Below are 12,972 nucleotides of genomic sequence, written 5' to 3'. Positions count from 1 at the left end.
GTATATGTATGGTGTCTCTTAATTGTGGCACTACCAAGGAAATAAAGTCTGTTTCACTTTAGTATTTCATGTCAATTGCTGATCCCGTAGAGCTGATAAAACTGTCAAAAACACTCAAATGTTGTGCTGAAGTGCTGAAACTAAGAGTCAGGTTTGGTTTTTCTGTTCCTCTTGTTTGCAAGATTTGGAGTCCTGTATCTTGCTAGGTGGGTGACTCATTTCTCTTTTCCTCTTTTATGCAGCTGGTTTTTTAATTTGTCTCTCTTTCCTGGTCAACTTTTTTGTATATTCCTCCTTTAAGCAGATAGTAGAGGGCTTGCTTTCATGCTCAGTCTGAAGAGAGTGGAGTTCACTTTTGTGTTCCTTTTTGCTGTACTTTGGAAGTATATGTTTCATTTCTCTTTTCCTCAATTACACAATTATGTCCTTGTTGTTGCTGTTTTTCTATTTCCTTTATGATAATATGTTTCTTATTCCTCCTCTGTTTCCTTGTCACCTCTTTGGCTTGCTTTTATGTTCCTCTTTTTTCCTCAGTGAGTGGAATAAGGTTCAGTTTTCTGTTCCCTCTCCTTGCAGGTGGGGGAACCTTTGTCTCTATCTTGCTTTGCTATGAAAATGTTAATTCTTTATTTCTCTTCCTCTCTGTTATACAATAGGTCGAGACCTCTTTTTGTTATTGGAGCAAAGATTTAGTCCTGTCTTTTTCTACTTTTTCTTCCGTTTCCTTGCCACCTTTTCTATCTTTCCCTCTGTTTCTGCAGGAAGTGGAGTCAGATTTGTTTTTTTCCATTGCTAATTTTTGTGTGAAATTATTGCTTCTCTCTTGATTTGTTTTGCAAGAATCCTCCTCTGTTATGCAGTTCAGTACGGCCTTGTATGGTTCATCAGATCTTTGATGGACAAATAGCCAGTGCTCATGATACTGAACAAGTCCTATTTATAATAGTCGCCACATCGTCTTCAAAGCTGTGACTGTTGAGAGCGTTTCTTTTTTGCATGGAACTTCCTCACCCCCAAAGTAAACTGAAATGAAAAAACAAAAACAAATTAACAGTGAGTTAAATGTACACAAGTACTCCATAAACACTTATATTAGAGGCAGTGGTATAGATATCAGATTTATTATCTGCAAACCAGTTATTCAACAATGCAATAGACCAGCGCTGTCCAACTTCTGTCGTACCGAGTGCCAGAATTTTTATGGCCTTGGTGGTGGAGGGTCGATAATCGAAGCCAGTGTTGACCATGCGCTGTTTTTAAACCACACCCACTTTAAACCATACCAATGTTACCACAAGAACTTTTAAGACCATGTCCACATTAATGGTGGTAGCCAGGGATGCACCGAATCCAGAATTCGGTTCAGGATTCAGCCAGGATTCGGCCTTTTTAAGCAGGATTTGGATTCGGCCGAATCCTTCTGCCTGGCCGAATCCTATTTTGCATATGCAAATTATTTGCGAGGAGGGAAATCACGTGACTTTTTGTCACAAAACAAGGAAGTAAAAAATGTTTTCCCCTTCCCACCCCTAATTTGCATATGCAAAATAGGAATCGGGTTCGGCCAGGCATATGCAAATTAGGGTTCGGATTCAGTTTGGTATTTGGCCAAATCTTTCGCAAGGATTCGGGGGTTCGGTGCATCCCTAGTGGTAGCACACCAAAAAAAAAAACAAATGGTTGGTGCTCATTATAAGGATATCACTCATCTCGCATATGTGAAACAAGTTTATTAAGTCATATTAAGACATTCTCTTAAATCCATATGCCTCATCCTCCCCTGTGGATTACACAGCAACCCCCAGCACATGATTACACACCTTGGGGACCCCTAACAAGTATTTTCTACCACAGGCACAGTATGACACACACAGGAAGCATAGGGCAGGCAGAGTAGACACACACAGGGAACATAGGACAGGCAGAGAATGACACACACAGGGAACATAAAACAAGCAGAGTATGACACACACAGGGAACATAGGACAGGCAGAGTATGACACACAAAGGGAACATAGGACAGGCAGAGTATGACACACACAGGGAACATAGGACAGGCAGAGTATGACACATACAAGGAGCATAGAACAGACAGAGTATGACACACAGGGAGCATAAGGCAGGCAGAGTATGACACACACATGGAGCATAGGGCAGGCAGAGTATGGCACACAGAGGGAGCATAGGGCAGGCGGAGTATGGCACACACAGGGAGCATAGGACAGGCAGAGTATGACACATACAAGGAGCATAGAACAGACAGAGTATGACACACAGGGAGCATAGGGCAGGCGGAGTATGGCACACACAGGGAGCATAGGGCAGGCGGAGTATGGCACACACAGGGAGCATAGGGCAGGCGGAGTATGGCACACACATGGAGCATAGGGCACACAGAGTACGACACACACAGGGCAGGCAGAACAGTGCAGGAGAAATGGAAACCTATCAGGACTCTAAAGGTGGTCATACAAGATAAGATCTGCTCGTTTTGTACTGACTTTTAAAGCTTACACAAGGTAAGGAATCACAGCAGGCAGGCTTTCATGTGGAGCCACATAAAGGGGGGGGGGGTGAGGGTCGTCAGTTGGACAGCCCTGCTATATACCATAGCACCAAATACAGAATTCTTAATTTTTAAATAATTTGCTATTTCTCTATATCAATTAGATGTTAACTAAATGAGTATAAATTTGTATTAATGGCAAAGCTATCCTATTGGGTTGTTTTCATGTCATTAAGCATAATGAGTGAATAACGCTTAATGTGTGAAGGGATCGGATAGGCTTCCTGGGTGAGTACGGGTTGGGTTTAGGGTAAGCGGATGCAGATTGGGCACGGGTGTGAAAAAAACAGACCTGCACAGGACTCTACTCTGCACTTGAAACTGGTGTGTTTCCTTCAGAGACACTACTATAGTTTATATAAACAAGCTGCTGAGTAGCCATGGGGGCAGCCATTCAAGCTGGAAAAAAAGGCACAGGTTACATAGCAGATAGATAAAATACCATTGTATTGGACAGGGATTATCTGTTATATGCTATGTAACCTGTGCCTTTTCTTCTTTCTCCTAGCATCTTGAATGACTGACTCCATGGCTACAAGCCGGCTTGATTATAAAAACCACAGTAGTCTTTCTGAAGCAAACACACAGCTTTTACTAGCGCATACGAATAGTGAATTATATGTTAATTACTTCAAAACGCTTTCATTGTTGGCATTACTGTTCCTTTAAATGTATTTTCCATGTTGATTGAAAGTTAAGTACACAGCATACAAGGTATTTCATTACTGCCAAAGCTCATAAATATAAACCACATCCTAAACCTAAATCAAAGTTAAATTACATAAACCAAAAACAATTCAAAAAACCTAAAACAACATATACATTAATTGAACCTGGCATATACAGGAACTGTAGAATATCTGTTAAATACAATCCACATTTAACTAAAGTATTTTTCTAAGAAACAGAATTGCTTCTACCATAACCTGCTTCATAGAAGCTCTTAAATCTGATATGATTAATTTTAGTGCTTGCATTTAGTCATTAGGAGTCGGTACAACTCTAAGTCCAGATGCCCAAAATTGCTACCGACTCCACAGCTCTGAGTGGAAGTCCACATCATCAAGGGGGACATATGAAGAAATAAGAAGATCCTACAAGGTCAGCTTGCGTATAGCCACCTTAGTTCTGAAATATCCTGCCATTTCAGTCCAAAACATGCCTGTCCTCATTGGGGGGGGGGAGTTTTTCTCTGCAGGAGGGGGAAAGTTTAAATGTGCTTGGAGCCTTTTAAAAAAAAAAGAGTCATGTCAAACTAGACGTTTTCTCTGCTAGTGGAAATATGCAGGCAGTGATATCATCAATATCCCCAAAGCTGTCCTGTGTGTATGTAGTAAATGATATGAGTGGCACCCACATGGGGCAGATTTTGGTCAAAATCACTGATTTCACTTAAAGGGATTTTGTCAATTTTTATGGTGTCGTTTTTATTTCTAAATTACACTGTTTACACTGCAAATAATTCACTCTACAATATAACATTTCATTCTGGAACCAGCAAGTGTATTTTTTTTTAGTTGTAATATTGGTGTGTAGGCAGCCACCTCAGGTCATTTTGCCTGGTCATGTGATTTCAGAAAGAGCCAGGACTTTAGGATGGAACTTCTTTCTGGCAGGCTGTTGTTTCTCCTACTCATGAGAATGTGTCCCAGTGGGACCTGGATTTTACTATTGAATGCTGTTCTTAGATCTACCAGGCAGCTGTTGTCTTGTGTTAGGGAGCTGCTATCTGGTTACCTTCCCATTGTTCTGTTCTTAGGCTTCTGGGTGGGTGATATCAATCCAACTTGCAGTACAGCAGTAAAGAGTGACTGAAATTTAGCAGAGCACAAGTCACATGACTAGGGGCACCTTGGAAATTGACAATATGTCTAGCCACATGTCAGATTTCAAAATGAAATATATATATTTAAAAAAAATCTGTTTGCTCTTTTGAACAACGGATTTCAGTGCAGAATTCTGCTGGAGCCGCACTCTTAACTGATGCATTTTGAAAAATGCATGTTTTCCTGTGACAGTATCCCTTTAATACACACAGCATCAGAACCTGTGAAGAAAGGGCTTGTATAACATTAGCCTAAAGCTGGCTATACCATAATAAAAACTGCTGACTCTGCTTACTGGTCCCTAAACTGGACCCTTGGCACTAAACAGAGTCCATATTACATGCTTTCTGACCATGCTAACCAACACAGTCAGACTTCCCTCAGAAAATCAGAGGTGCGTCCAAAGCCCATTCATTTGCATAAAGCAAATGCACGACTCACACTTCTGCAGACAATACGTAACGCAGTTTGCAGAAAGATTTTTTTAAACCAATAAAAGCAACAATGCTGTGGAAAAGTTCAATGTGTTCCACAGAGTTCCCTTCCTCTTCTTTTGCATTGTGACATACGAGGGAATCCCTTGGTTCATAACTTCATGTTTATGTCGGAAATTTCTCTACAGAGGTTTTCTCGTATAATCTTATAACCTTTAAAATGTGCTCCCTTTGCACTTTAAGATGTTGTAGTCATTATACATGAATTTCTGTCAGGCACACTATAACTGCTGTGCTCTCCCTAGCTTTACAACAGAAAAGAAGATGGGGATCTACTGGGGCATCTTTGGAGACAGATCTTTACTGCTAAAGTGCTGTGGTTGCCTTGGGCTGGTACAGAAGCAGAAAACATAATCTACAACATTTTTAGCTTCTTCTGTAGTTAAGCTTTAATTCTCTTTAAAGTCAGCTGCAAGTAGAACAATGAATGCAACAATTTGATTGGTTGCCATGGGATACTGCCCATGGGTAAATTTTCCCAGTGTTGACAAATTACCCCATTGTCTTTTACAATCCACCAACTAAAGAAAAAAACCCGTCATCAAGTCACCCAACTCTCTGAATTGTTTGTATTCTTACTTTAGTATGGTGGGCTCTGGCATTCCTGGATCTGCTCCTCTTTTAAATCCTGAAACGCAAGTTAGATACATTTAAAGGTAGAAAAAGGAGATCCATTTGGGAGTTTGTTGATAGAAGGGGAACCTGTGCAGGGGCATTTTAGTTAAATATATGGCTTTAGCTCTCCTATCCCTTAAATGGTCATAAGTTCAATTGCAGAGGAAATAATTAACATGTCAATATTGCAGTGTAAGGTATAGAAACGATACAAATAAGTGAAAAGTCTGACACGTTATACATTTAACTAGAATACTTACCGTGTTTGCTCTATATCAGAGTAACTTGCTTGAAAGGGATTTCAGCAAGAGGGTTGTCTCAGGTAAAGAGAGAAAAACCAATGCAATATTTTTTCACATAACTACCCAATAAATATAAATAGTATCTTCAAATTAACTTTTAGTTATGGAAGATCGGTAGAAATGGCTCCGCACTCCGATTTAAAACATCAAAATCTTTATTCGTCCATAATTTAAAAAAGAGAAGACACGTTGTACACACTGCTTGTCGCATTTCAGGCGGAAGCGCGCTTAATCATAAGCATAGGGGAACTAGCAATATATAAAGCCCAGAACAATAGTGACATCTGTTGGTACATTCTCATTCTCTTTGGTCATGTTCTTGTTCTACAATATTTACTTTTAACTTAACTATTTGAAATTACTTTATGTTTACATGATTTTAATACACCTTATTTTGTTAAAGGTCAATTATATATATATTATGCCCCTTTTGTGTGGTTATATAATTGTAATTTGAGAATATACCAACATATGTCACTATTGTTCTGGGCTTTATATATTGCTAGTTCCCCTATGCTTATAATTAAGGGCGCTTCCGCCTGAAACGCGTCAAGCAGTGTGTTCAACGTGTCTTCTCTTTTTTAAATTATGGACGAATAAAGATTATGAGGTTTTAAATCGGAGTGCGGAGCCGTTTCTACCGATCTTCCATACCAAATTTATTACATTAGAATGTTGGGTAAAAAAATGATTAATTCTTAATGAAAAAAATCAAACGTATTGATCACTCAGGCAGCATTTGCTTAAAATAAGAGTAAACAGATCAGTCCTATAACGGGGAGCAACAAGGTTCACGTTATAAGGAAATAAAGGCACAGGATAAATAGCGAGTCCTTCTTCACTAGGACACTGCCGGTCAGCCATTACTGACATCTGCTCGGTTACACTCGTGACTGTACGGAGACACCATACTAACCTAAATACAGGACCATTGGGATAAAGCCCCAGCGGATGGTGAACTGTCCGCATTGAAAGACTTTCTGCAGGCGCTGCTTGGATTCTTTGCCGAGTTCAGCCATGGCTGCAAGGTAGTTGCTAGTTCCAAGTTGATAACAGGCCGTGGATGACGTCACGCACACGCGAACGTCTCAGGGAACGTCTCTGTCAAGTGACATTCGGCACCTTCTTCAAATGGTGGTCAATCGGGGATTGCCTGGAGAAGAACCCTGCCACAGTGCACCACTGAATGAGTATGGGGTTGAGCTGGGCAGCATTAGGTTTTTTTCTTGGGGCAGGATTTTACTCCAGTTTTTCCCTTACTGTAATATGGGGGCGCTTGTGGAATACGGGGGCGTTTGCTATTCAGTGGAGGCTGCTAATCTTTTACATACTTGCTGGCTTGTTGTGCTCCTAATATTAGGGGGTTATTACAGCCAGCTTCTATGTGACGTGTATTTAATTTTTGGGTGGTTGTGCTGATGAGTTTTGAGGGTTTTTTTTAAGGGAGGGTGTTGACTTTTTTGTGTACTTCCTGCCTGCCCTCTGTGTTCCATGCCCTGCCTACCCTATGCTCCCTCTGTGTTCCCTGCCCTCTGCCCCCTCTGTGTTCCATGCACTGCCTACCCTATGCTCCCTCTGTGTTCCATGCCCTGCCTACCCTATGCTCCCTCTGTGTTCCCTGCCCTCTGCCCCCTCTGTGTTCCATGCCCTGCCTGCCCTATACTCCCTCTCTGTGTTCCATGCCCTGCCTGCCCTATACTCCCTCTCTGTGTTCCATGCCCTGCCTGCCCTATACTCCCTCTCTGTGTTCCATGCCCTGCCTGCCCTATGCTCCCTCTGTGTTGCATGCCCTGCCTTCCCTATGCTCCCTTTCTGTGTCACCTGCCTGCCCTATGCTCCCACTGTGTTTCATGGTCTGCCTGCCCTATGCTCCCACTGTGTGCCCTGCCTGCCCTATGCTCCCTCTGTGTTCCATGCCCTGCCTGCCCTCTGCCTCCTCTGTGGTCCATGCCCTGCCTGCCCTATGCTCCCACTGTGTGCCCTGCCTGTCCTCTGCCCCCTCTGTGTTTCATGCCCAGCCGGCCCTATGCCCCCTCTTTGTTCCATGCCCTGCCTGCCCTATGCTCCCTCTCTGTGTCACCTGCCTGCCCTATGCTCCCACTGTGTACCCTGCCTGCCCTCTGCCCCCTCTGTTTGGTATATCTATGCATACTGGGCATCAAACTGTTCCATAGGCCCTTGGTGTCAATATTTAGGGTGTTTTACAATTGTTTGTAAAAAATTGGGTGAGATAAATGCAGCCAATTGCAATATTTTTAGGTGGTTTTTCAGAATTTTTTTGCCTTTAGCGTTGCTTCGCAGTATGGTAATTTGAAGTAGAGATACATAATTACCTATTATTACATATATTTGGTATATTACAAATACCAAATCCGTTTGATTTTTGTTCATAACATAAAATTTGGTATAAATGCCTATTTTGTGAAATATGGTAATTCATTCCATTTTTGTTTTGTTATTAAGAGCTCTAAATCAGTTTGCGGAAATATGCAAACTGAGGCTGGTTTAAAAAAACGGATCTCCCAAATTAAAGCAGTGTATAGTTTTCCTAGGTAAACTACATATCCCCCCCCCCAGAGGTTCAAAAAAACCTCTGGCACTGAGTACAATTGAAATATAAAATTCTGCTGGCCCTTAAAAGGGTTAAAACATACTTAGGGATTGCTGGTGCCAAGAGTTGTCTAGTATAAGAAAATGTTCCTAACAAGGATGTTTCTGCAGGGACTTTTAACACTTTAAAGCAATGGCGCACACAAAATAGACAATCATACCTCCCAACATTTTGGTATCTATGGGGTACATTCAACATTTTAGTGAATGTACCCCATAGACTTCATTCAAGTAATTCAAATGTTTAAGCATCTTTTTGTTTTTCTTTGTAATAATAAAACAGTAGCTTGTATTTGTTCCTAATTGAGATATAATGAATCCTTACTGGAAGCAAAACAATCCTCTTGGAGTTTAAATTATATATTTTTTTTTAGTAGACATAAGGTATGGATGTCCAAATGGCAGAAAGACCTGTTATCTGCAAAACCCTCGATCCTGACAATTCTGCATAACTGTTCCTATACCTGTAAATATGAAAACAAAATCTAACTTTGTGGGCATTCATGAATAATGTATAGTCCTGGTTTTACTTGAAGATGAAAAAATAACAACTAGGAAATAGACGCTTCATTTTGAAAACACTAGATCCTAGTGGATAATATCCCTGGTAAGCAAAGATGTATGTAAGCAACTAGGAAATAGATGCTTCATACTAAATACACTAGATCCTAGTGGATAATCGTATCCCTGTAAAACAAAGATGTATGTAAGCAACTGGTAAATGGACTCTTTGTTTAGAAAACACTAGATCCTAGTGGATAATATCCCTGGTAAGCAAAGATGTATGTAAGCAACTAGGAAATAGACACTTTATTTAGAAAACACTAGATCCTAGTGGATAATATCCCTGCTAAGCAAAGATGTATGTAAGCAACTAGGAAATAGATGCTTCATACTAAATACACTAGATCCTAGTGGATAATCGTATCCCTGTAAAACAAAGATGTATGTAAGCAACTGGTAAATGGACTCTTTGTTTAGAAAACACTAGATCCTAGTGGATAATATCCCTGCTAAGCAAAGATGTATGTAAGCAACATACAAAATACACTAGATTCTAGTGTCTTATAATATACCAGTAGAGCGGAGCAGAGAACCCACTAAGAGCATATCATATTGTGTTTCCCACTAGGAAATAGACTCTGTGTAAAATACACTAAATCCTAGTTGCTGACATTATCTTATAAGAACCATGATATACTATATAGAGTGAAAGGGAGAGTATACCTTACACTTAACACTAAAAATAAGTGGGATGTATTTTACATGCACTATATTGTCTAGTTTCTATTCATTTTCCAACTAGAAAATTGTTCCATTAGCAACTTGGAACTAGCAATGTCTGACTGGATTGTCAAGTTTCTATTACTGTACCTTTTCCCACTAGGATTTAGCCCAACCACACTGAAAGATCTATTTCCTAATCTGTAAAGATCCTCTGTACCATTAGCAACTTGGATCTAGACGCAGCCGTGGGGAAAAACCTCAGGAAAAGGGGAAGTTTATCCTAAAATTTGACTTCGAACAAGAAAATCTGTAACTTTAATTTAAACAAAATCTGTCATTTTTAGAAACCCTCTCCCATTAATTTCAAACCACGGTGGTTGCTAGGACCACGGAGACCCTAGTAACCGGAAAACAGTTTAAATTTTAACCCCGAAAGGAATTCAAAGGGAGAGAAAATGTTTTTTTTTTTCCAAAATGCCTCAGTTAATAGTGTTGCTCCAGCAGAATTCTGCACTGAATTCCATTTCTCAAAAGAGCAAACAGATTTTTTTTTTTATATTTAATTTTGAAATCTGACATGGGGCTAGACATATTGTCAATTTCCCAGCTGTCCCCAGTCACGTGACTTGTGCTCTGATAAACTTCAATCACTCTTTACTGCTGTACTGTAAGTTGGAGTGATATCACCCCCCCCCAGCAGCCTAACAACAGAACAATGGGAAGGTAACCAGATAGCAGTTCTCTAACACAAGATAACAGCTCTCTAGTAGATCTAAAGGTGGCCATACACAGAGAGATCCACTCGTTTGGCGATGTTGTGTCCAAACTTTTTTCACCAAGGGCCATATGCAGTAAAATACACAAACAGCAGGGCCACTCACTCGAGGTCAAACAGGAAATGCTCAGCCTTGGAACTGATGACGTACATCCCCCCAGACTCTCACTGACACTTCTGACGTAAGTTTCCAGACAAATACAATTTCTATTACACCATTGAGGGCTCATGGAAACGCTAAAGTGAAATATACATAACAAGCTGTCTTTATACACATTACAGTCAACCCCATCCTCCCACACCCGGTCCATATAGTTCTGCCTCTCCACGAAAATCCACTAGTGACAATAAACTGCACGTCATGCCGGGTACCAATCACAGAGAAGTGTGCAACTCGCTGAGCTCATTCACACCTTCCAGCCACCCGTAGTTTGAGCAACAACTATCTCCGCTAATCCGAACGCTCCAAAGCAATGTTTGCCACACCCTTTCATTGCCACATCCAATCACATCGTATGACTCCATGGCAGCTTCCTTCCAGAAGCTGACGTGCTGGTGCTATCAGCTTCTGCGCATGGGCAACCCAGGCAGAATGCATGGAGTCACGCGGTAGTGATATGCAATTCTCAGTCAGCGAAAGGGGTAGGCGGGAATTAGGATTGTGGGGGTAGGTAGTAAGTGTAGATGTGCTGCGGGCAAATTAAAAATGGATATCGGGCCGTAGTTTGGACACTAGTAGTTTTACATATGAGCTGTTTTATGCAATACATTTTTCTAGAGACCTACCGTATATACTTCAGTATAAGACGAGTTTTTCATCACCCAAAATATGCTGAAGAAGGTGTACCTCGGCTTATACTTGAGTCAATGGTTGTGCAGCGCTGCAGGGGCATCGGGAAAATACCTTTTGTTGGAGTCGAGTTTGCTGAGGACCCTGAGGAATTGAAAATTGTTGCTGTACAACATCGTTATGGGAGACAATGACAGCAACAAAGTCCACCATTATTCCACTCAATAGAATCGTCTATGTAGAACATCACTGCGTGTGGAGTGACGTGACGGCCTCGCGAGATGAGATTTGTGACATCAGGAATAGCTGTCTGGCTGGAGTCTATGCGCTAGACGCTAACGGAGCTGCGGGACTTTTAATCAGGGACCCGGGACTACTGCCGGCTGTGTTAAGAACAATCAGAATTGTCCCGGGAAAAGCGGAAAAACTGCTGGGAGGTATCGGTATATGTCAGGTGTCTATATTACCTGTATAGGTTTAGCCCTGTATGAGCTGGGAGAGTGGAGCTCGTCAGTGGGGTTATATGCTGGGAGAGAGCATCCCTCTAATAATGAGCTACACATGTAGCAGGATTGCAAGCTGACTGGGCAAGCTCATGTGCCTGCATTACTAATTGCCACTACTTGACCTGTAGTTTTACTTATAAAAGTATAGTCCTGCAGAGCAGCCCAGCCAACACTGTCACATTATCACCATTGTCCCCTCAATTCTCATTCTATAGTCACTACAACTTGTGTGTCCATTAACAGGGTGTGAGGCCGCACTCTCGCCCATGTGCGTCTCGGCACCCTGCTTTGCGCTGTTCACCCTGTGAATGCATTTCTCACCCCTAGGCTTATACTCGAGTCAATACGTTTTACAAGTTTTTGTAGGTAAAATTAGGTACCTCGGCTTATACTCGAGTATATACGGTACATTCTTCGGAGGGTAAATGGTTTTCCCTAGGGTCAGGGCACACGCTCAGATTCGGGGAGATTAGTCACCTTGCGACAAATCTCCTCTACTTCGGGGCGACTAATCTCCCGAACTGACTCCCGCCGGCTAGAATGTAAATCGCCGGAGCACTTCACTTTCCAAAGTCTCCCTGAGTTTCCGTGTGAGCGTGTGCCATGAGCCTTAATATATAAACGTGTTACACATATTGGTTCACTTACATTACAGTCTGGTTTTACTTAATCTGCAATACAATACTGTTTATTTATAACCTGTCTCTTCCCCATTCCCCCAATTCTCCGCCCCCGACTTTCCTTTGTATCTGTGAAAAGGAACCGCCTAGCAACAAGCACTGCGCTAAAATAGCTATGGCTGATTGCACGCATTTCTATTCAGTCCCAACCACGACGCCTTCATAACAGTAAATGCAGATTGGAGCCAATCGTTGGCCTTACTAAAATACCCAAAGAGTTAACAGATTCTTTGTTCTCTTTTTATAACAAATTGCCATAATGTCTCCACCCCCCCCGTAGCACTACATACTGGTGACTAGGGAAAGAACCAGCCGACTTCGCAGGGGATGGTGGGAGTTGTATTTCTGCAGGCAGTATGATGGTCGCCAAGCAGAAATGTAGACAAATACTGCGTAATGCCAACTAGATTTCTTGAAACGTTATGGGATTTGGTGTAACAAATAGTTCGCTATAGACATTGTACAATGTGTAAAACACAGAAAGTACTCCAGCTCTACGACTGAAACGGCCCGTTCCGACACAATAAAAACATCCTAATGACCGTATCGTGTTCGCTGTTTAATCAAGTCATGCCGTTCTT

General features: G+C 41.5%; 1 protein-coding gene across 2 annotated transcripts; it reads right to left on the bottom strand.

Moving 5' to 3' along the window:
* Positions 1–217: 217 nt before the first annotated feature.
* On the bottom strand, positions 218–12,954 carry LOC121395020 (mitochondrial import receptor subunit TOM7 homolog). Of its 2 annotated transcripts, XR_005962178.1 has the most exons (4): positions 11,202–12,954; positions 6,720–6,969; positions 5,466–5,514; positions 218–1,023 (listed from the first exon to the last, which is right to left on the bottom strand). XR_005962178.1 is itself a non-coding variant. In XM_041567502.1 (3 exons), exons 1-3 carry the CDS (start codon positions 6,820–6,822, stop codon positions 3,661–3,663), a joined length of 285 nt encoding a protein of 94 aa, XP_041423436.1. In that variant the 5' UTR covers positions 6,823–7,326; the 3' UTR covers positions 3,230–3,660. The 2 variants fall into 2 exon arrangements, 1 of the variants encoding a protein (XP_041423436.1); XM_041567502.1 differs by lacking the exons at positions 218–1,023; positions 11,202–12,954 and adding an exon at positions 3,230–3,793 and having other exon boundaries at positions 6,720–7,326.
* Between the last annotated feature and the right edge of the window lie 18 nt (positions 12,955–12,972).

The sequence above is a fragment of the Xenopus laevis genome, chromosome 6S, assembly GCF_017654675.1.
Source record: "Xenopus laevis strain J_2021 chromosome 6S, Xenopus_laevis_v10.1, whole genome shotgun sequence".
Classification (NCBI taxonomy): domain Eukaryota; kingdom Metazoa; phylum Chordata; class Amphibia; order Anura; family Pipidae; genus Xenopus; species Xenopus laevis.
Note: the sequence above shows the minus strand (reverse complement) of the source record. Positions and strands in the feature narration are given on the sequence as shown.

Bases quoted from the DNA above. Each gene is read 5' to 3' on its own strand.
- LOC121395020 (XM_041567502.1), bottom strand. From the start codon at position 6,822: ATGGCTGAACTCGGCAAAGAATCCAAGCAGCGCCTGCAGAAAGTCTTT. The intron at 5,515-6,719 runs GTTAGTATGGTG...CTTGCGTTTCAG, and splicing joins CCCAATGGTCCTGTATTTAG to GATTTAAAAGAGGAGCAGAT. The intron at 3,794-5,465 runs GTAAGAATACAA...TTTTTTTAAAAG, and splicing joins CCAGAGCCCACCATACTAAA to GCTCCAAGCACATTTAAACT.